This window comes from Mytilus galloprovincialis, chromosome 6 (assembly GCF_965363235.1).
Source record: "Mytilus galloprovincialis chromosome 6, xbMytGall1.hap1.1, whole genome shotgun sequence".
Classification (NCBI taxonomy): Eukaryota; Metazoa; Mollusca; class Bivalvia; order Mytilida; family Mytilidae; genus Mytilus; species Mytilus galloprovincialis.
The window spans coordinates 95,792,768-95,816,206 of record NC_134843.1 but is presented as its reverse complement, the minus strand read 5'-3'; the positions used below and the strand labels follow the sequence as shown (position 1 = coordinate 95,816,206).

General features: G+C 33.5%; 1 protein-coding gene across 1 annotated transcript; it reads left to right on the top strand.

Moving 5' to 3' along the window:
* The first annotated feature begins 13,291 nt into the window (after nucleotides 1-13,291).
* Nucleotides 13,292-19,697, top strand: LOC143078439 (uncharacterized). Its single transcript, XM_076253308.1, has 10 exons — nucleotides 13,292-13,739; nucleotides 13,988-14,109; nucleotides 14,815-14,980; nucleotides 15,403-15,508; nucleotides 15,862-16,098; nucleotides 16,435-16,535; nucleotides 16,822-16,924; nucleotides 17,715-17,853; nucleotides 18,271-18,375; nucleotides 19,241-19,697. Exons 1-10 carry the CDS (start codon nucleotides 13,684-13,686, stop codon nucleotides 19,366-19,368), a joined length of 1,263 nt encoding a protein of 420 aa, XP_076109423.1. The 5' UTR covers nucleotides 13,292-13,683; the 3' UTR covers nucleotides 19,369-19,697.
* The last annotated feature ends 3,742 nt before the right edge of the window (nucleotides 19,698-23,439 follow it).

The window sequence follows — 23,439 nt, the reverse complement described above, 5'->3', positions numbered from 1 at the left end:
GGAGGGGTCTAAATTACATAAACAAAATATCATGCTTTTTTTATATTCCGGGCTTTTTGTCATGCTATGGGTTGTATAAACTAATATGCATGGAAACCAACTTCTGTGGGATAGAAAGAAAACTACACCTTTAACGATACAATATTAGGGATACATGTGTCGGTCTAATAATATGCTACGGCCTAAATAAGACAAAGAAATAAATGGCGTCACCGGACTTGTTTTCTTGCTACACCAAAAAAAAAAAAAAGATAATTTCATGACACATTCTATTTTTAAAATAACTTAATCGGAGTTATCAACCTTATATCTGAGTAACCTCCCCTTGATGGACAAAGTTAAAAAAAGTTAATCAAACAAAGAATTCTGTTCTTTTGTCAAATTCAACCATAAATATGATACAATACATAATTTTCTATAAGAACACGAAAAGTCTTGCACATGAATTACACACTACTCTTGAAATTTGCACATTTCATTCAAGATTTAGACCGATTGACATGTTATCTGCTTTTCAAAATCCAAATTGAGGAAAACACCCTGGCCTCAATAATGCAAAATTAGAGGGTTTGTTTTGCATTTCAATTCTACGATCCACCGCACATAGAGAATAATATGGACACGTTTATGTTATTTTGTAATTTTATTGTTATGTTAAATCCATTTAAAATCTTCTAGTCAGTGTTCTCCTTTTTACACTTAGGTAAGGTAGGTGTTTTGAAAAAAAAAAACTTGCCAGAAATTCCAGTCCAAAAAGTCTTAAATGTTTAACATTAAATCTTACACTGACTACAAGGGGTACGGATGATGATGTATGTCCGTGTCTTGTGCAAGATATTTCAGTAGTTTTTGCAATAAATTCTATATAAAGTGTTTTGCAGACTTCGTGTCTTGTGCAGGATATCTTAGTTGTTTTAAACTTTTACAATTAATCCTCAATAAAGTGTTTTCACGGACTACAACAGATATGTCCGTGCCTTGTGCAGGATATCTTAGTAGTTTTAAACTTTTACAATTAAACCTACATAAAATGTTTTCGCGGACTACGACAGGTATGACCGTGTCTTGTGCAGGATATCTTAGTAGTTTTAAACATTGACAATAAATTCTAAATAAAGTGTTTACGCGGACTACAACATGTATGCCCGTGCCTTGTGCAGGATATCTTAGTAGTTTTAAACATTTACAATCAATTCTAAATAAAGTGTTTTCGCGGACTACAACAGGTATGCCCATGTCTTGTGCAGGATATCTTAGTAGTTTTAAACTTTGACAATGAATCCTAAATAAAGTGATTCCGCAGATTACAACAGGTATGACCGTGCCTTGTGCAGGATATCTTAGTAGTTTTAAACATTAAAAATAAATTCTAAATAAAGTTTACGCGGACTACAACAAGTATGCCCGTGCCTTGTGCAGGATATCCTAGTAGTTTTATCAAACCTTTACAATAAATTCTAAATAAAGTGTTTTTGCAGACTACAACATGTATGCCCGTGCCTTGTGCAGGATATCTTAGTAGTTTTAAACTTTTACAATTAAACCTACATAAAATATTTTCGCGGACTACGACAGGTATGACCGTGTCTTGTGCAGGATATCTTAGTAGTTTTAAACATTTACAATCAATTCTAAATAAAGTGTTTTCGCGGACTACAACAGGTATGCCCATGTCTTGTACAGGATATCTTAGTAGTTTTAAACTTTGACAATGAATCCTAAATAAAGTGATTCCGCAGATTACAACAGGTATGACCGTGCCTTGTGCAGGATATCTTAGTAGTTTTAAACATTAAAAATAAATTCTCAATAAAGTGTTTACGCGGACTACAACAAGTATGCCCGTGCCTTGTGCAGGATATCCTAGTAGTTTTATCAAACCTTTACAATAAATTCTAAATAAAGTGTTTTTGCAGACTACAACAGGTATGACCGTGCCTTGTGCAGGATATCTTAGTAGTTTTAAACTTTTACAATAAATTCTAAGTAAACTGTTTTTGCGGACTACAATATGTATGACCGTGCCTTGTGCAGGATATCTGAGTAGTTTTAAACTATACAATAAATTCTAAATAAATTTTTTACGCGGACTACAACAGGTATGCCCGTACCTTGTGCAGGATATCTGAGTAGTTTTAAACTATTATACAATAAATTCTAAATAAAGTGTTAACGCAGACTACAACAGGTATGCCCGTGCCTTGTGCAGGATATCTTAGTAGTTTTAAATTTTTACAATTAATTCTAAATAAAGTGTTTACGCGGACTACAACAGGTATGCCCGTGCCTTGTGCAGGATTTCTGAGTAGTTTTAAACTATACAATAAATTCTAAATAAAGTGTTTACGCGGACTACAACAGGTATGCCCGTGCCTTGTGCAGGATATCTTAGTAGTTTTAAACTTTTACAATACATTCTAAATAAAGTGTTTTCGCGGACTACAACAGGTATGTCCGTGCCTTGTGCAGGATATCTTAGTAGTTTTAAACTTTTGCAATACATTCTAAATAAAGTGTTTTAGCGGACTACAACAGGTATGCCCGTGCCTTGTGCAGGATATCTTAGTAGTTTTAAACTTTTACAATTAAACCTACATAAAATGTTTTCGCGGACTACGACAGGTATATGACTGTGTCTTGTGCAGGATATCTTAGTAGTTTTAAACATTGACAATAAATTCTAAATAAAGTGTTTACGCGGACTACAGCATGTTTGCCCATGCCTTGTGCAGGATATCTTAGTAGTTTTAAACATTTACAATCAATTCTAAATAAAGTGTTTTCGCGGACTACAACAGGTATGCCCATGTCTTGTGCAGGATATCTTAGTAGTTTTAAACTTTGACAATGAATCCTAAATAAAGTGATTCCGCAGATTACAACAGGTATGACCGTGCCTTGTGCAGGATATCTTAGTAGTTTTAAACATTAAAAATAAATTCTAAATAAAGTGTTTACGCGGACTACAACAAGTATGCCCGTGTCTTGTGCAGGATATCCTAGTAGTTTTATCAAACCTTTAAAATAAATTCTAAATAAAATGTTTTTGCAGACTACAACAGGTATGCCCGTGCCTTGTGCAGGATATCTTAGTAGTTTTAAACTTTTACAATTAAACCTACATAAAATGTTTTCGCGGACTACGACAGGTATGACCGTGTCTTGTGCAGGATATCTTAGTAGTTTTAAACATTTACAATCAATTCTAAATAAAGTGTTTTCGCGGACTACAAAAGGTATGCCCATGTCTTGTGCAGGATATCTTAGTAGTTTTAAACTTTGACAATGAATCCTAAATAAAGTGATTCCGCAGATTACAACAGGTATGACCGTGCCTTGTGCAGGATATCTTAGTAGTTTTAAACATTAAAAATAAATTCTAAATAAAGTGTTTACGCGGACTACAACAAGTATGCCCGTGCCTTGTGCAGGATATCCTAGTAGTTTTATCAAACCTTTACAATAAATTCCAAATAAAGTGTTTTTGCAGACTACAACAGGTATGCCCGTGCCTTGTGCAGGATATCTTAGTAGTTTTAAACTTTTACAATAAATTCTAAGTAAACTGTTTTTGCAGACTACAATAAGTATGCCCGTTCCTTGTGCAGGATATCTGAGTAGTTTTAAACTATACAATAAATTCTAAATAAAATGCTTACGCGGACTACAACAGGTATGCCCGTACCTTGTGCAGGATATCTGAGTAGTTTTAAACTATACAATTAATTCTAAATAAAGTGTTTACGCGGACTACAACAGGTATGCCCGTGCCTTGTGCAGGATTTCTGAGTAGTTTTAAACTATACAATAAATTCTAAATAAAGTGTTTACGCGGCCTACAACATGTATGCCCGTGCCTTGTGCAGGATACCTTAGTAGTTTTAAACTTTTACAATAAATTCTAAACAAAGTGTTTATGCAGATTACAACAGGTGTGCCTGTGCCTTGTGCAGGATGTCTTAGTAGTTTTAAACTTCTACAATACATTCTAAATAAAGTGTTTACGCGGACTACAACATGTATGTCCGTCCCTTGTGCAGGATATATTAGTAGTTTTAAACTTTTACAATAAATTCTAAATAAAGTGTTAACGCGGACTACAACATGTATGCCCGTGCTTTGTGCAGGATACCTTAGTAGTTTTAAACTTTTACAATAAATTCTAAACAAAGTGTTTATGCAGATTAAAACAGGTGTGCCTGTGCCTTGTGCAGGATGTCTTAGTAGTTTTAAACTCTTACAATAAATTCTAAATAAAGTGTTTACGCGGACTACAACATGTATGCCCGTGGCTTGTGCAGGATATCTTAGTAGTTTTAAACTTTTACAATATTTTATAAATAAAGTAGTTACGGGGACTACAACAGGTATGCCCGTTCCTTGTGCAGGATATCTTAGTTGTTTTAAACTTTTATAATATTTTATAAATAAAGTGTTTACGCGGACTACAACAGGTATGTCCGTGCCTTGATCAGGATACCTTAGTAGTTTTAAACTTTTACAATAAATTCTAAATAAAGTGTTTTTGCAGACTACAACAGGTATGCCCGTGCCTTGTGCAGGATATCTTAGTAGTTTTAAACTTTTACAATAAATTCTAAGTAAACTGTTTTTGCAGACTACAATAAGTATGCCCGTTCCTTGTGCAGGATATCTGAGTAGTTTTAAACTATACGATAAATTCTAAATAAAATGCTTACGCGGACTACAACAGGTATGCCCGTACCTTGTGCAGGATATCTGAGTAGTTTTAAACTATACAATTAATTCTAAATAAAGTGTTTTTGCAGACTACAACAGGTATGCCCGTGCCTTGTGCAGGATTTCTGAGTAGTTTTAAACTATACAATAAATTCTAAATAAAGTGTTTACGCGGCCTACAACATGTATGCCCGTGCCTTGTGCAGGATACCTTAGTAGTTTTAAACTTTTACAATATATTCTAAACAAAGTGTTTATGCAGATTACAACAGGTGTGCCTGTGCCTTGTGCAGGATGTCTTAGTAGTTTTAAACTTCTACAATACATTCTAAATAAAGTGTTTACGCGGACTACAACATGTATGTCCGTCTCTTGTGCAGGATATATTAGTAGTTTTAAACTTTTACAATAAATTCTAAATAAAGTGTTAACGCGGACTACAACATGTATGCCCGTGCTTTGTGCAGGATACCTTAGTAGTTTTAAACTTTTACAATAAATTCTAAACAAAGTGTTTATGCAGATTAAAACAGGTGTGCCTGTGCCTTGTGCAGGATGTCTTAGTAGTTTTAAACTCTTACAATAAATTCTAAATAAAGTGTTTACGCGGACTACAACATGTATGCCCGTGGCTTGTGCAGGATATCTTAGTAGTTTTAAACTTTTACAATATTTTATAAATAAAGTGGTTACGGGGACTACAACAGGTATGCCCGTGCCTTGTGCAGGATATCTTAGTAGTTTTAAACTTTTACAATGAATTCTAAATAAAGTGTCTACGCGGACTACAACATGTATGCCCGTTCCTTGTGCAGGATATCTTAGTAGTTTTAAACTTTTACTATAAATTTTAGATAAAGTGTTTACGCAGACTACAACAGGTATGCCTGTGCCTTGTGCAGGATATCTTAGTAGGTTTAAACTTTTTCAATAAATTCTAAATAAAGTGTTGATGCAGACTACAACAGGTGTGCCTGTGCCTTGTGCAGGATATCTTAGTAGTTTTAAACTTTTACAATAAATTCAAAATAAAGTGTCTACGCGGACTACATCAGGTATGCCCGTGCCTTGTGCAGGATACCTTAGTAGTTTTAAACTTTTACAATAAATTCTAAACAAAGTTTTTACGCGGTCTACAACAGGTAAGCTCGTGCCTTGAGCAGGTTTACTTAGTAGTTTTAAACTTTTACAATAAATTCTAAATAAAGTGTTTACGCGGACTACAACATATATGCCCGTGTCTTGTGCAGGATATCTTAGTAGTTTTAAACTTTTATAATATTTTATAAATAAAGTGTTTACGCCGACTACAACAGGTATGCCCGTGCCTAGTGCAGGATATCTCAGTAGTTTTAAACTTTTACAATAAATTCTAAATAAAGTGTTAACGCAGACTACAACATATATGCCCGTGCCTTGTGCAGGATATCTTAGTTGTTTTAAACTTTTATAATATTTTATAAATAAAGTGTTTACGCGGACTACAACAGGTATGTCCGTGCCTTGATCAGGATACCTTAGTAGTTTTAAACTTTTACAATAAATTCTAAACAAAGTGTTTATGCAGATTACAACAGGTGTGCATGTGCCTTGTGCAGGATGTCTTAGTAGTTTTAAACTTTTACAATACATTCCAAATAAAGTGTTTACAAGGACTACAACAGGTATGCCCGTGCCTTGTGCAGGATATCGTAGTAATTTAAAACTTTTTTCAATAAATTTTGAATAAAGCGGTTACGCGAACTACAACATGTATGCCCATGCCTTGTGCAGGATATCTTAGTAGGTTTAAACTTTTACAATAAATTCGAAATAAAGTGTCTACGCAGACTACATCAGGTATGCCCGTGCCTTGTGCAGGATATCTTAGTAGTTTTAAACTTTTTCAATAAATTCTAAATAAAGTGTTTATGCAGACTACAACAGGTGTGCCTGTGCCTTGTGCAGGATATCTTAGTAGTTTTAAATTTTTAGAATAAATTCAAAATAAAGTGTCTATGCGGACTACATCAGGTATGCCTGTGTCTTGTGCAGGATACCTTAGTAGTTTTAAACTTTTACAATAAATTCTAAACAAAGTTTTTATGCGGTCTACAACAGGTATGCCCGTGCCTTGTGCATAATATCTTAGTAGTTTTAAACTTTAACAATAAATTCTAAATATAGTGTTAACGCAGATTACAACAGGTATGCCCATGCCTTGTGCAGGATATCTTAGTATTTTTAAACTTTTACAATAAATTCTAAATAAACTGTATACGCGGACTACAACATCTATGCCCGTGCCTTGTGCCGGATATCTTAGTAGTTTTAAACTTTTATAATATTTTATAAATAAAGTGTTCACGCGGACTACAACAGGTATGCCCGTGCCTAGTGCAGGATATCTCAGTAGTTTTAAACTTCTACAATAAATTCTAAATAAAGTGTTAACGCGGACTACAACATATATGCCCGTGCCTTGTGCAGGATACCTTAGTAGTTTTAAACTTTTACAATAAATTCTAAACAAAGTGTTTATGCAGATTACAACAGGTGTGCCTGTGCCTTGTGCAGGATGTCTTAGTAGTTTTAAACTTTTACAATACATTCTAAATAAAGTGTTTACGCGGACTACAACATGTATGCTCGTCCCTTTTGCAGGATATCTTAGTAGTTTTAAACTTTTATAATATTTTATGAATAAAGTGGTTACGCGGACTACAACAGGAATGCCCGTAAATTGTGCAGGATATCTTAGCAGTTTTACACTTTTTCAATAAATTCAAAATAAAGTGTTTACGTCGACTACAACATGTATGCCCGTGCCTTGTGCAGGATATCTTAGTAGTTTTAAATTTTTACAATATTTTATAAATAAAGTGGTTACACGGACTACAACAGGTATGCCCGTGCCTTATGCAGGATATCTTAGTAGTTTTAAACTTTTGTAATAAATTCTAGATAAAGTGTTTACATGGACTACAACCTGTACGCCCATGCCTTGTGCAGAATGTCTTAGTAGTTTTAAACTATACAATAAATTCTAAATAAAGTGTTTATGCGGACAACAACATGTTTGCCCGTGCCTTGTGTAGGATGTTTTAGTAGTTTTAAACTTGTACAATAAATTCTAAATAAAGTGTTTTTGCAGACTACAACAGGTATGCCCGTGCCTGGTGCAGGATATCTAAGTAGTTTAACATTTTTACAATAAACCTAATTTAGTTTTCACGGACTACAACAGGTATGCCCGTGCCTTGTGCAGGATATCTTAGTAGTTTTAAACTTTTACAATAAATTCTAAATAAAGTGTTTACGCGGACTACAACAGGTATGCCCGTGCCTTGTGCAGGATATCTTAGTAGTTTTAAACTTTTACAATAAATTCTAAATAAAGTGTTTATGCGGACTACAACAGGTATGCCCGTACCTTGTGCAGGATATCTTAGTAGTTTTAAACTTTTTCAATATTTTATTAATAAAGTGGTTACGCGGACTACAACAGGTATGCCCGTGCCTTGTGCTGGATATCTTAGTAGTTTTAAACTTTTACAATTAATTCTAAAATAAAGTGTATACGCGGACTACAACATGTATCCCCGTGCCTTGTGCAGGATATCTTAGTAGTTTTAAACTTTTATAATATTTTATAAAAAAGGTGTTTACGCGAATTACAACAGGTATGCCCGTGCCTTGTGCAGGATATCTTAGTAGTTTTAAACTTTTACAATAAATTGTAATTAAAGTGTTTACGTAGACTACAACAGGTATACCAGTGCCTATTCAGGATATCTTAGTAGTTTTAAACGTTTACAATAAATTCTAAATAAACTGTCTACTCGGACTACAACAGGTATGCCCGTGCCTTGTGCAGGATATCTTAGTAGTTTTAAACTTTTACAATAAATTCTAAATAAAGTGTTTACGCGGACTACAACATGTATGCCCGTGCCTTGTGCAGGATATCTTAGTAGTTTTAAACTTTTACAATAAATTCTAAATAAAGTGTTGACGCAGATTACAACAGGTATGCCCGTGCCTTGTGCAGGATATCTTAGTAGTTTTAAACTTTTTCAATAAATTCTAAATAAAGTGTTTACGTGGACTACAACAGGTATGCCCGTGCCTTGTGCGGGAAATCTTAGTAGTTTTAAACTTTTACAATAAATTCTAAATAAAGTGTTTACGCGGACTACAACAGGTATGCCCGTTCCTTGTGCGGGAAATCTTAGTAGTTTTAAACTTTTGTAATAAATTCTAGATAAAGTGTTTACGCAGATTACAACAGGTATGCCCGTGCCTTGTGCAGGATATCTTAGTAGTTTTAAACTTTTTCAATAAATTCTAAATAAAGTGTTTACGCGGACTACAACATGTATGCCCATGCCTTGTGCAGGATACCTTAGTAGTTTTAAACTATACAATAAATTCTAAATAAAGTGTTTATGCGGACTACATCAGGTATGCCCGTGCCTTGTGCTGAATATCTTAGTAGTTTTAAACTTTTACAATTAATTCTAAAATAAAGTGTATACGCGGACTACAACATGTATGCCCGTACCTTGTGCAGGATATCTTAATAGTTTTAAACTTTTTCAATAAATTCTAAATAAAGTGTTTACGCAGATTACAACATGTGTGCCTGTGCCTTGTTCAGGATATCTTAGTAGTGTTAAACTTTTACAATATTTTATAAATAAAGTGTTTACGCGGATTACAACAGGTTTGCCCGTGCCTTGTGCAGGATATCTTAGTAGTTCTAAACTTTTACAATAAATTGTAATTAAAGTGTTTACGTAGACTACAACAGGTATACCCGTGCCTATTCAGGATATCTAGTAGTTTTAAACGTTTACAATAAATTCTAAATAAAGTGTTTTTGCAGACTACAACAGGTATGCCCGTGCCTGGTGCAGGATATCTAAGTAGTTTAACATTTTTACAATAAACCTAATTTAGTTTTCACGGACTACAACAGGTATGCCCGTGCCTTGTGCAGGATATCTTAGTAGTTTTAAACTTTTACAATAAATTCTAAATAAAGTGTTTACGCGGACTACAACAGGTATGCCCGTGCCTTGTGCAGGATATCTTAGTAGTTTTAAACTTTTACAATAAATTCTAAATAAAGTGTTTATGCGGACTACAACAGGTATGCCCGTGCCTTGTGCAGGATATCTTAGTAGTTTTAAACTTTTTCAATATTTTATTAATAAAGTGGTTACGCGGACTACAACAGGTATGCCCGTGCCTTGTGCAGGATATCTTAGTAGTTTTAAACTTTTACAATAAATTCTAAATAAAGTGTTTAAGCGGACTACAACATGTATGCCCGTGCCTTGTGCAGGATATCTTAGTAGTTTTAAACTTTTACAATAAATTCTAAATAAAGTGTTGACGCAGATTACAACAGGTATGCCCGTGCCTTGTGCAGGATATCTTAGTAGTTTTAAACTTTTTCAATAAATTCTAAATAAAGTGTCTACGCGGACTACAGCAGGTATGCCCGAGCCTTGTGCAGGATATCTTAGTAGGTTTAAACTTTTACAATAAATTCTAAATAAAGTGTTTACGCGGACTACAACAGGTATGCCCGAGCCTTGTGCAGGATATCTTAGTAGTTTTAAACTTTTACAATAAATTCGAAATAAAGTGTTTACGCGGACTACAACAGGTATGCCCATGCCTTGTGCAGGATATCTTAGTAGTTTTAAACTTTTACAATAAATTCTAAACAAAGTATTTATGCAGATTACAACAGGTGTGCCTGTGTCTTGTGCAGGATATCTTAGTAGTTTTAAACTTTAACAATAAATTCTAAATAAAGAGTTTACGCAGATAACAACAGGCATGCCCGTGCCTTGTGCAGGATATCTTAGTAGTTTAAAACTTTAACAATAAATTCTAAACAAAGTGTTTACGCAGATAACAACAGGTATGCCCTTGCCTTGTGCAGGATATCTTAGTAGTTTTATACTTTTCAATAAATTCTAAATAAAGTGTTTATGCAGATTACAACAAGTATGCCTGTGTCTTGTGCGTGATATCTTAGTAGTTTTAAACTTTTACAATAAATTCTAAACAAAGTGTTTATGCAGATTACAACAGGTGTGCCTGTGTCTTGTGCATGATATCTTTGTAGTTTTAAACTTTAACAAAATTTTATAAATAAAGTGTTTACGCGGATTACAACAGGTATGCCCGTGCCTTGTGCAGGATATCTTAGTAGTTTTAAATTTTTACAATAAATTGTAATTAAAGTGTTTACGTAGACTACAACAGGTTTACCCGTGTCTATTCAGGATATCTTAGTAGTTTTAAACGTTTACAATAAATTCTAAATAAACTGTCTACGCGGACTACATCAGGTATGCCCGTGCCTTGCGCAGGATATCTTAGTAGTTTTAAACTTTTACAATTAATTCTAAATAAAGTGTTTACGCGAACTACAACATGTATGCCCGTGCCTTGTGCAGGATATCTTTTTAGTTTTAAACTTTTACAAAAAATTCTAAATAAAAGTGTCTACGCGGACTACAACAGGTATGCCCGTGACTTGTGCAGGATATCTTAGTAGTTTTAAACTTTTACAATAAATTCTAATTAAAGTGTTTACGCAGATTACAACAGGTATGCCCGTGCCTTGTGCAGGATATCTCAGTAGTTTTAAACTTTTTCAATAAATTCTAAATAAAGTGTTTACGTGGACTACAACAGGTATGCCCGTGCCTTATGCGGGATATCTTAGTAGTTTTAAACTTTTACAATAAATTCTAAATAAAGTGTCTACGCGGACTACAGCAGGTATGCCCGTGCCTTGTGCAGGATATCTTAGTAGGTTTAAACTTTTACAATAAATTCTAAATAAAGTGTTTATGCGGACTACAACAGGTATGCCCATGCCTTGTGCAGGATATCTTAGTAGTATAAACTTTTACAATAAATTCTAAACAAAGTGTTTATGCAGATTACAACAGGTATGCCTATGTCTTTTGCAGGATATCTTAGTAGTTTTAAATTTTTACAATAAATTCTAAATAAAGAGTTTACGCAGATAACAATAGGTATGCCCGTGCCTTGTACAGGATATCTTAGTAGTTTAAAACTTTTACAATAAATTCTAAACAAAGTGTTTACGCAGATTACAACAGGTGTTCCTGTGCCTTGTGCAGGATATCTTAGTAGTTTTAAACTTTTACAATAAATTCTAAATAAAGAGTTTACGCAGATAACAACAGGTATCACGTGCCTTGTGCAGGATATCGTAGTAGTTTTAAACTTTTCAATAAATTCTAAATAAAGTGTTTACGCGAATTACAACAAGTATGCCCATGCCTTGTGCAGGATATCTTAGTAGTTTTAAACTTTTACAATAAATTCTAAATAAGGTGTTTACGCGGACTACGACAGGTATGCCCGTGCCTTGTGCAGGATATCTAATAGTTTTAAACTTTTTCAATAAATTCTAAATAAAGTGTTTACGCGGACTAGAACAGGTATGCCCGTACCTTGTGCAGGATATCTTAGTAGTTTTAAATGTTTACAATAAATTCTAAATAAAAAGTTTTTTGCGTACTACGACAGGTATGCCCGTTACCTGTTATCTCTCAAGAGGTATCCTGTAAAAAGTTTTCTTTCGTTCTAATTAATACATCGTAACTTTTGATTATAATGTGAAAAATTAGAAAATGTAGATAATATATAAATACGATAAAACATAATTATTCTTGACAGTTACCTACAGTAACTTAAAAGGGTAATTTAAAGGGAAATTAGATAGAACATATTCAGTCGTGGTGTGAGCGCTCCACTTTGGTGGTCCAAAATGAACACATTGGGTGGTCGTATATTTTTTACGTAAAATTATTTAAAAACAAATGTTTGAAAGTCACCAATATGTGCTAAAATTAAATTTTCATGTGTAATTCGGTCATTCCAGGTGTTATTCGTATATGTGAAATGACGCGTCCTTTGGTTTTTAGTATACCCTGTTTTAATTGCCAATCAACATTTCAAAACATTTTTGGGCCAAAAAAGAAATAAGGATATTTTATTTTCTCAGATATATAGTATCTCCAAGAGACATATTTCTGAATCTGCTACTAAACACATTCATTTATATTCTGGTGAATATCTTCAGAGAGTCAGTCAACTTCACCATTAGTCTACGTACACAAATATAAATGCGTTTGTATAACATGCATGTATAAGCATTTATTTGCAGGAACGGAGCCATACTTTCTTTTAATCAATTCGAAATGCAGAGGATTTTCACCTTGCATAATATAGTTTTTATTTTTTATATATATTTTTTCTTCGTGAATTTACAAGCGCATTTTCGCCTGTCCCAAGTCAGGAGACTCTGGCCTTTGTTAGTTTTGTATGTTTTTTTTAATTTTAGTTCTTTTATATGTTTTGGAGTTGATTGTGACGTCCATTTCCACTAAAATAGTACACAATTGTATTTAGGGGCCCGCTGAGGACCACCTCCGGGTGCGTAATTTTCTAGCTGCGTTGTAACCCGAATAATTCAGTCGTTATATTCCGCTGATCTACGAAGGCTACATTAACGTGTGGGAGAAAATCAGACACGGAAAGGGCTTGAATTATTCGAGTAAGCTGCGTTTTGTGACCTTCGGCTGTTGTCTGCTCTTTTGTCGGGTTTTTGTCTCTTTGACATATTCCCCATTTCTATTTTCAATTTTATTACAATCAAAATATACTAATCTTGTGGCACAATAATCAAGCAGGTGAAAATAAATAAGCATAATTATTATTATTTTACACCTTGCATAATATAGTTTGTAAATAAACCCATCATAGATAGATAAATTGTGACGTTCTTTCCATCCGTCTGGTGCCAACGTCCAACAAGAAGACGTCCAGATTATGACGTTACCACTTTTCGTCGTCCGGGCTATCTTTCCCTCGCTACGACAGAACGTCCAGTTAGAGATTTCCTAGTAGCAGTGTTTTCAAAAGATTTCGAAGAAAAGGAAAATGGATTGTGTTTATTTTCCAGATATTTTTAACATTACTTCAGTTTCACACAAAACGTAAGTTTTTAATTCTTTTAGTAATCAGATTTTTATCAATACTCTTCTTTCCATATACCTTTTTAGTTAGTTGCTTTAAAAATATATGATCTAAACATAAAACCTCTGTCTTCGAATTTTAACTAGTTCACAATTGTTCCTTACCATAGGCAGAGAAATCGTTCTTAAATGGGGAAAAATCAAGATTTTTTTTTATAAGTAAGGGTCCTGACTTGGTGTCAAGCGTAATTCGTTTTTCTTTTCTTTAGAATCGATGTTTTCGCTACCATCAGCGAGTCCCTTGAAGTGAACTTCAATTCGGGAACAGATTTCCCAAGACAACAAATACATGACATCATGCATGAAATGGTGAATTACAGACAGAAGACGGGTAAGATTTTAAGTAATGTAATCAATTTAAAAAAACATTGCCAACAAATATATTATGACACCACTTGATTGGAACTTAGACGAGAAAATACATCTATTGTGAAAACAGATACTTCCATCGTATTGTACTGCAGCGCCTGTATACACAATGGAGGACATTTCAATAAAACGTGTATTTATTTATAAACTTTAAAAAAATCACCGTTCTTTAATAGTCAAAATAAATTTAAAGTATGCTGGCCGGAGGTGGTCGTTCTGCGTTTTCTTATTTAATCTTCCATATATCCAAGGAGCGAAATTGTTTTGTTTTCGCTTCGATTTCGCCTTAGCTCTAAAAAGGCGAAATTACCACATCCGGCTACAATAGAAAACATTTCTCAAAAGGATTTCCAAGATAGTGACAATAAGCATTTAAACGACCTTTGCGACCTTCACCAAATGTTTTACAAGATAATGTATAATTATATGTATAAAGCATAGATAAAAGGCCTTTTTAATGACAGATATAAGTTGAAAATGCAAATACAATAAAAAAAAATTACAATGATTCCAAAGACGACACAAAAAACATTTGCGGTGAAGTGAACAGAAAAAGATCATTTGAACTTGGTGTTTTCTCCCTTTTAAGTTTTTTTCCCTATTTTATTATACCATTTGATTGTATATATCTATTTAATCATTAAGTTGCAGGATTTTTGTTTTCCAGATTTCCCAGAAATTAACAAATTGCTTTATCTGCTGACTGAAATGGTGTTGGGTGTTGTCGAATCACACCAGATAGACAATGTCAGTGGTGGAAAATCTGTTGGTGAAAGGATCCAGAACAAATTTCTTAAACTAGTTTCCTCTGACAACTTTCAGCCAATACCAACGTAAGTTGTTTGATTTAGAAATAAAACAGAAATATTGTTTTCTTATATTTACTGGCAGGAGTTTTCTGTAAACTAAAGCATTGATTTTTAATATATCATTCCTTGTTGCGCTGATTAAAAAAAAAACAGACAAAAACATTTGAATGACAACCCGAAAGGCATTACCTACCGATCTACCGTAGTGATAGCCGGTAATAGGTTGTGGAAGAGGTCTATGATTGTGTAAAAAAAGTTCTATGAACATGATTTAATATATATCAACAGGATAACAAACAATTAAACCCTACTTACCAAATTGCCAATGCATTTATGAAAAAAAATATAGTACATGAGTAGATTTCTGCTTCAAATACGCAAAAGTTTTAAGTAACATGCAATATATTTGTAAAAGTTATTTTTCATATCAAATTACACATTTTCAGATTTGATCATGTAAAAACTGAGGAATATTATACAGATGTCGATGAAATGTATAAACTGATGAGAACACACAAACATATATACAAAGACATGCAAAGACAACAAGAGGTAATTTCAAACAACATACATTTGTAAATAACTTTTTTCTGCATGTGGTTAGTTTAATTAATTATTTTCAAGAGCTATTGTTTGCAATCGAGAAATTGTAGATAATGCTTTAATGTGTGACTGATATGGTCTATTCCTCTTAGTCGAAGTCCGAAATTCAGCAACTACTTTTCTGAGAACTCCATTTAATAACGATCATTATAGAATCATTGGTATACTTATAATCTTACATTGTTTTCCACACAAAATTTCAAATGTTTTCAAATATTCAACTGACTAGTTAAAGCTAGTGATAAATAATGCAGTGTACATATGGCTCACAACTTGAAATAAAAAATGTTTTATATTTAAAGATATGTTGGAGTGCTAATAGTAAGGTCCAGACATACGAATTATGCTTGAAGACGGCCGAGATGTCACGAAACTACATGGCAGATAAACTATCTAGTTCAAAATTGAAAGAACGAGATGACAGCATTCAATTTTTGCAGAAAACACTTAATGATAAAAAGGAGAGAGCAGCGGAAACAGCCAAGACATACCAAACCTTAATAACAAAGGAGAAGGCAACAAGAAATGCCTTGAAACTGGTTAGTAAAACAGAAGAATGACATTTTTTTATAAATCGTAACAAATCAGAAAAAGATGTAGTTATATTTAAATTCATTGAAATTGTGAAAGGCGAACAGTATATTGTTGTAGACTAATCGATAAAATGGTTCATAGCATGAACACGTCAACACCAAATCAACCATTTTATCGGTTCTCGTACACCAATTAACATTTTTATCGGTTCTCGTACACCAATTAACATTTTTATCGGTTCTCGTACACCAATTAAAATTTTTATCGGTTCTCGTACACCAATTAACATTTTTATCTGTATTTTAGTATTGAATTGATTTTTTAAAATTATATTTTTATAGATTGAAAGGAACCTTTTGGACGATATCAAATTTAACTTGATAGATCGTATTCAGAGCGGACTAGTATCTATGAAGTACATCTTAGCCTCACAGACTAATAAGTAAGCTATTTATATCAAATATGTATGTATTGTGGAGGGTAAAAGCAAATGGAGGGGTAATACTCTTACAACATGGTTACCTAAGAGGGGTGAATACTCTTACAACATGGTTACCTAAAATTAACACTTTTAGACTTTAAACTCTCTGTTGATTTTGGAGATCTGTCATGACGGTTATCTTATATTGACACCAAGTTTCAACGAATACGTTATTTAAAGAATCTTAGTTTGAAATTATTTATTTCATCAACACCCAAGTTCACTCATTTTCATTCTTCGTTTGTAGACTTTATGAATTACTTCCAATTATTGACGACTTTGACTGCCGACTGGCTGCAGAGTCACTAATAGAGAAGATAAGCTCCAAATACCAATATAATTCACCACAGGTAAATAGGGTTTTTCTAATGAACATTAATTTTTTAACTTATACCAGAGAATTTTTGTCAGAAAACATTGTCAAACATCCAAACATACTATCCACATTGATCTGTGTGCACACTTGTTAACTTGAAATATTTTTCTCAGTCTCAAAATAATTAATTTTAAAAACGCTATTTTATATAGGGATTAATAAAGGAATCAAAAGAGCAAAAAAATATAATAAGGTAAATGTGCTTGTTTTTGAGATATTAGCCATTGAGATTTTGGCGGGAAAATATTCTCTCTTGACTTTTCATAGCTTTATCATTATTAAGTTAAGACTTTTACAGATGGCTTATTATTATAAAAGATTTATAAAAAGGAAAATGGGGGTCAATGGGCAATTTTTTTAAGGAATTCAAATGGATAAAACCAGAGGATTCCGAAAATCTGACAAAAGCGAACTTCCGTCGTTAAATCTAACAACTTGACATTTATAATTAACTTTCGCAACAGCTTTTTTTTTGCTGAGCAGAAATATGCACCGTCACCTCTAAATGTTTTAACATCTTAAAGTTCGTTTTTTCAGAGAAAGATATGTCAAAGGAACGATTTCCGTCACGGATACTTTTCAGCCACGGATAGTCATACATAATCCATAAAACAGTAACGAGGAATGTGTCAGAGACAACTACCCGACCAAAGAGCAGAACAAGGCTCAAGATTTGTTTTCATACTTTTTGCCATATACATATATTTGGAAAATACATTTTATAATTTGTAGAATAATTAATTATTTTGACCATCTTTATGTAGGAATTTCACATTGCAAACGGATTTAATGCCAAGTTACCAGATACACGATTTGTAAGTTGCAAAGCAGCTACACAGATATCGAAGGAACAACCATCAGAGCCTCATTCTGAACAGACAGAAGAACAACGTAATAATAATAGTAAGTCAGTTATCTCTTGTACATGTACGTAGGTCATGTAATCATTTTGAATCAGTTTTATATCGGCTGGTTTATTTTTAAAAAGGAACCGTCAATTTTGTAACAATAAACCAGACATCTATAGTTCACCGTGTTTTGCTAGCATAGATATGTCAAGTTTGTTATCAAGAGGAAATCTCGAACACATAGAATATATTACCTGTAAAGCCAAAGGCGGTATTGTCCGAGGAGCTATATGCTTACAACTAAACATAAACAAAGATGTGGTATGTTTGTCAATGAGGCAACTCTCCACAAAAGACCAAATGACACAGAAATTAACAACTATAGGCCACTTTAAGGCTTAAACAATATAAAGTATGTTTGTGATATGATTTGTCTTTTTAATGAAAAAAAAAATAATGATTTTTTTTTCAGACATCAGTTACCAAGACAACCAGTTCAAGTTTTTAAGCAACACTTACGTGAAAACAAAAGATTTATCAGAAAAACCCAACGAGTGCTTCGTCAATATAACCAAAGGTAAAGTTATTATATGATCGAAAACAAAACAATTGATGACCAGAAAAAAAACATATGGATAAGGAGAGATGTATGAATGTGTCAATGAAACTGCAAACTAAAACAAAATAAGACCATAAAAGGACATCTAGAGGTCAAACTGATATTTTCAGATGTTAACAACTTGAAGAAGATTCACAGATATGTACCATCTCAATCAGAGAAATTGCATTTAGGCTTGACACGAGATAACAATTCGACATCAAAAAGAGATCATCATCTAGATGATTCAATACAGTGCCTATAAAATACACCAAGCTCTTAGAGATTTTGGTGATGTTGTTTTCTAAAACTAGCAGAATAAATTTACATGAATGACATTTTTGCTAAATGAAAATTAAAATATTGCGGGCCTAAATTAACTTTTCTGTGAATTTGCATTATTACTTATGAGTGGATGTGCTATATAGTATGCCTATTAAACGTATTCAGAATCCAGAGTGTTATTTTCAGTAGTTGGGGGTTTCCGGAACATAATGGGTCACAATTTAGACAATTTAGGGAACAAAGAGTTGTGAAATATATATTTTGAAGGGGATGAATTGGTTGAAAGACATTTGAACATACGCATGTTATTAAAGGTTGGCGTTTTATTATTATTTCAGGCCTTTTTTAAAGTAGATATGCCAATATCACCATAATAAATGCTCCGCCAATTTACATTCTCATGAACAGTATTATAAACCAGCTAAAGTGGTTCTGTAAATACAGACTACAAGATGTCGAATTAATAACCGGTATGTTTATACAATGTTAAGAATTTGTTTTATATTGCAATTACTATAAATAATATAGAGAATGATTAACACGGCCTTATAACTTTCAGGAATGATCGTCAAGTTGAAGATTGCCACAGACGAATCAAAAGTTGCCTTTGGGTGGTATAAGACAAATCCATGGAACCAAAAGAAATGGGGATTCTTTTGCAAATCTGCTGACAACATGAGGACATAAACATTGATGAGATTTTTCCAATTCTTTTATGGATGGATCCGTGTGCTTTGATTGTGATTGATTGTGATTATTTTTATATGGTATCATATATACACTTGTGTGTTTCTGTATGGTTGGGAGAATGAGAGTATATATATTTCTGTCTGAAACTGGGAAGTTGTTAGTAACCGCGTGTGTGAAAATGGGCGAAGGTAGGACTGATTTATAGAGGGTGAGAGAAATTTGTGTTTTGGGAGGGAGAAAGAGAGAAAAGATTTGTCTTGAGTGTAAATGTATAAGAGAGTGTGTATGTTTATAAAAGCTGTAGATTAAATAGTTAATTTTATGAATAGATCTTATTTTTATCATCTTTTCCAAATTGTAAAGATATCTGGCCAACATTTCATATCAAATACATTTGCGATTATTCTGTAAAAAAGGAAAACAACATCCACGTCAGTCTCTCGCAATTTGATGAAGGACAGGAAATTCAGACTTGCGCTAGAAAAAGAGGGAATGTAGGATATAGGGACAGAAATTAATCCTTTTACTTGACGTCACACACAGAAAAAAAAACTGATTACTTTATCAAGGGGGTGGAGAGACACCAACAGGACCCCAGGGGATTGGGGGGGGGGGGGGGCTTTGTGGGAAAAATTGGCTGATTATATAGGAAATCACTGAAGCATGACTGGAGCTCCCCGGCTTAGGTCCGTCAGCGCCCCTTCCCCCCGTAAATGAAAAGTTCTGGATTCGCCACGATACGACATCGACATTTATATTCGTAAGTCGAAAATAAACTGACAACGCCATGGCAAAATAACGAAATCAATAACTGTTCAATGAAGACAAAACACAATAATAATCTAAAATTGAGAAACACGAACCACATCAAAAATTGGGGTGATTTCAGGTACTCCGGAAGGGCTAGTCCAATAATATAAGACTTCGTAGGTCCATGTCGTTTACATCATACTTTTGTTTTATCGGGGTTCAGCATTCATAGCAAAAAACATATATCCGATGATTAAATCAGTTGTATGCAAATGATATAGACTTCAGTACGAATTCTTGTATTATATGACTACGCAAGGGCGTGACTTCAAATGTTGTTGGGTTAATATATTTTGAGTTATATCGTGTATGTAAATTATATCAGGCTATCATTTACTTCTTAATTGATTATCGTGTATAACTTGTATAATGTACATTGTATTTAGATTGCAATACTAGCTAGTCTATATCCGCTGTATCTGATGTATTTTGAGTTATTTATCTTGTTTTATAGGTTAATTATAAATTATAATTATACGCATTTGTCCATAAGATACAACAGTTTGTATACAGTTTCTTGCAATAACTATGATATGTATTTATGATTTATACTTGTAAGAAAATCACTGTTTATGTACATAGACAAACATGAATTTCTGCTCGAAAAAAATCATATGGCAACATAGAAAATGTGTTCGATATTGGCATATAAACAACATGATTTCCAATGTGAATTACAGTTCATGATACATTTCATATCGCCTTCATAAAAATTGGACCTTTAAATAAGTTTTTAACATTTATTAAAAAGGTGATTTTATATGAAATACATATACTAGGTGAATTTCCGAATGGTGAAACACTTTTGACCTGTAGATAACTTTTAACAATAGAGACACATTTTATCATACAAGATCATTATTATCATTTACCACGTGATGTTGTCACAAACATTCATACTAATGGAAACCGGTTTTTATTTGAAGCTTTTGCCACTATCATCAATTTTGACATCTTGAATCAATCGGAATTTATTTAAAAATTGAGGTTTAAACTGAGAGGGTGCTAAAACTGATTGTTACTCCGATCCCCAAGTTGACAATGTTTTCGAGGGTTAACAGTCTTTTCTTATAGCACCCTCTTACCAAAAAGGGGTGAACGATATCAGAGGGACAATCAAACTCATAGATCGAAAATAAACAAACAAATCAATGGTCCCTCAAAAAAAGACAAACAAACAAATATAGTACATAAAACACAACATAGAAAACAAGACTAATACGCATGCTGAATACTCTAAATGTCTTGCTTCATGCTAACAGTTACACGATACGATATGTGCTATATGTTATAACATTTAAACTTTGTCAAATACTTGCTGTAAATTCTTTACTGATATCATAATATGATACATATGTGCGATACCAAAAGCAATGTATGACTTCTGGGTGGGTGATACACTCGTCCTATTAATAGTTAGTTAATAATCACTCATGGTTCTAACCAGTAACAATTACAATCTAATTAAGATATAGATCTCTGGTTTCATTAAACTATCATATGTAGTTTAACGAAATCAGATATCTATATGTTAATTAGATTGTAATAACTAGTGAAAGAGAAAAGGGTTTTACTCGTTTTAAAACAGTGTTCATGTTGACAACACGACGGTTATGTTTCAATTGTCGTAACCACACCCGTCCACTTTCACCCGAATGTGACCTAATGTTTCTAATGCATTGCACACATTAAGACAACTTCAACAATGAAATTTCCCAGTCACTTTAGCATAGAAAATTACCTATGTGAATACGCCATTCTATTCAAGCACTTTTCATATTGATTTGTTGTAGAGCTTACTTTGCTGACATTATTGCTATTTACAGTTTATTTGTATCTATAATAATTTTCAAGATAATAACCCTAAAACTACAAAATTTCCTGATAATTCCCAATTCCAAATTCAGGGACAGCAAACCAACAACGGGTTGTCTAATTCGTCTGATTAGTCTGAGATTTCAAGGAGGATAGATTACCTTAGCTGTATTTGGTAAAACTTTTAGGAATTTTTGGTCCTCAATGCTCTTTAACTGCGTACTTAATTTGGCCTTTTAAACATTTTTTGATTCGAGCGTCACTGATGAGTCTTATGTAGACGAAACGCGCGTCTGGCGTAAATATAAAATTTTAATCCTGGTATCTATGAGTGAATTTGAACCGAATGAACATCTTTATACCCTTTGTGGTATTTGCTCTAAATTCTTTAGTGTCAGAGATATTAGCCTAAAGCTGCATTTCACCCGTATGTTAGATATTTTAGCCATGGCGGCCATGTTTGTTGGCAGTCGTCAAACACCCTTTAAAAACTAGATACCCCAAAGATGAAGGTGGTCAAGTTTTGTTAACTTTTTCCAAGTAGTTTCAGAGGAGAAGATTTTTGTAAAAATTAACGGCGAAGGACGACGAGCACGAAGTGATGAAAAAAGCTACCTTGGTCCTTTTGGTCAGGTGAGCTTAAATTTAATGAATCGAAAATACGCACCAAAAAATAAAAAAAAAAAAAAAAACCCCAAAAAACAAACAACACCGTAATCGAGATTGTTCTATTTTACGTACTATTTTTTACTGCATTAGCCCCAATGAAAACTTTGCTAAATACCTGAACAACAAATTCATTAAATTCTTGAAGACTTGCTCCAGTTAAAAACACAAATCTTATTAATTTGGTCAACTGTTAAGTCCATAGCACTGGTATTGCAGGATAAAAGGTAGTAAATATCCAGTTTAAGCTGCATCGCCTGAAAGCGGAGTAAAATTCATTTTTAATTGGCGTCCCACAAAACAGTTTTGTATTCAGTATTCGATTGTTGCATGCAGTTATAAACTAATTCCTCTTATCCGTAAGAGTACCATGAAGAAACCAAATTTCTGGTTTTCAACCGACGGGATAAAGAGTTTTGCGGTACAGACATATGTGCTAAGTTCCGCCCACACCGGCATGAACATATAACATATTATGGATTGACAGATCGAACGCATACCGTTCACGCTGATGTACGGACTACGGGACAGGTTGTGGGATGCATTTTGTTGAATAATTTCTTTTTACTCTATGCCAGTGAAAATAAAAAATAACTTATCAAACATTTAAAGAATATTCTTTCACACTGAAGAATAGCAAAAGATCCACCAGGGGATTTCAGCTGGTACATTTTTAATCAGTTACACAGCCAGTTTTTATAGATACGAAAAAGTTCTCCCAATCTCTTGAGTAAGTGCAGAATTTTGCATAGCCTATATACATATATGTATCTATAC

Excerpts from the sequence above, each read along its gene's own strand:
- LOC143078439 (XM_076253308.1), top strand. The coding sequence starts at position 13,684 with ATGGATTGTGTTTATTTTCCAGATATTTTTAACATTACTTCAGTTTCA. Across the intron at positions 16,925-17,714 it reads ACCAATATAATTCACCACAG|GAATTTCACATTGCAAACGG; the intron begins GTAAATAGGGTT and ends ATCTTTATGTAG. Across the intron at positions 18,376-19,240 it reads CTTCGTCAATATAACCAAAG|GAATGATCGTCAAGTTGAAG; the intron begins GTAAAGTTATTA and ends TATAACTTTCAG.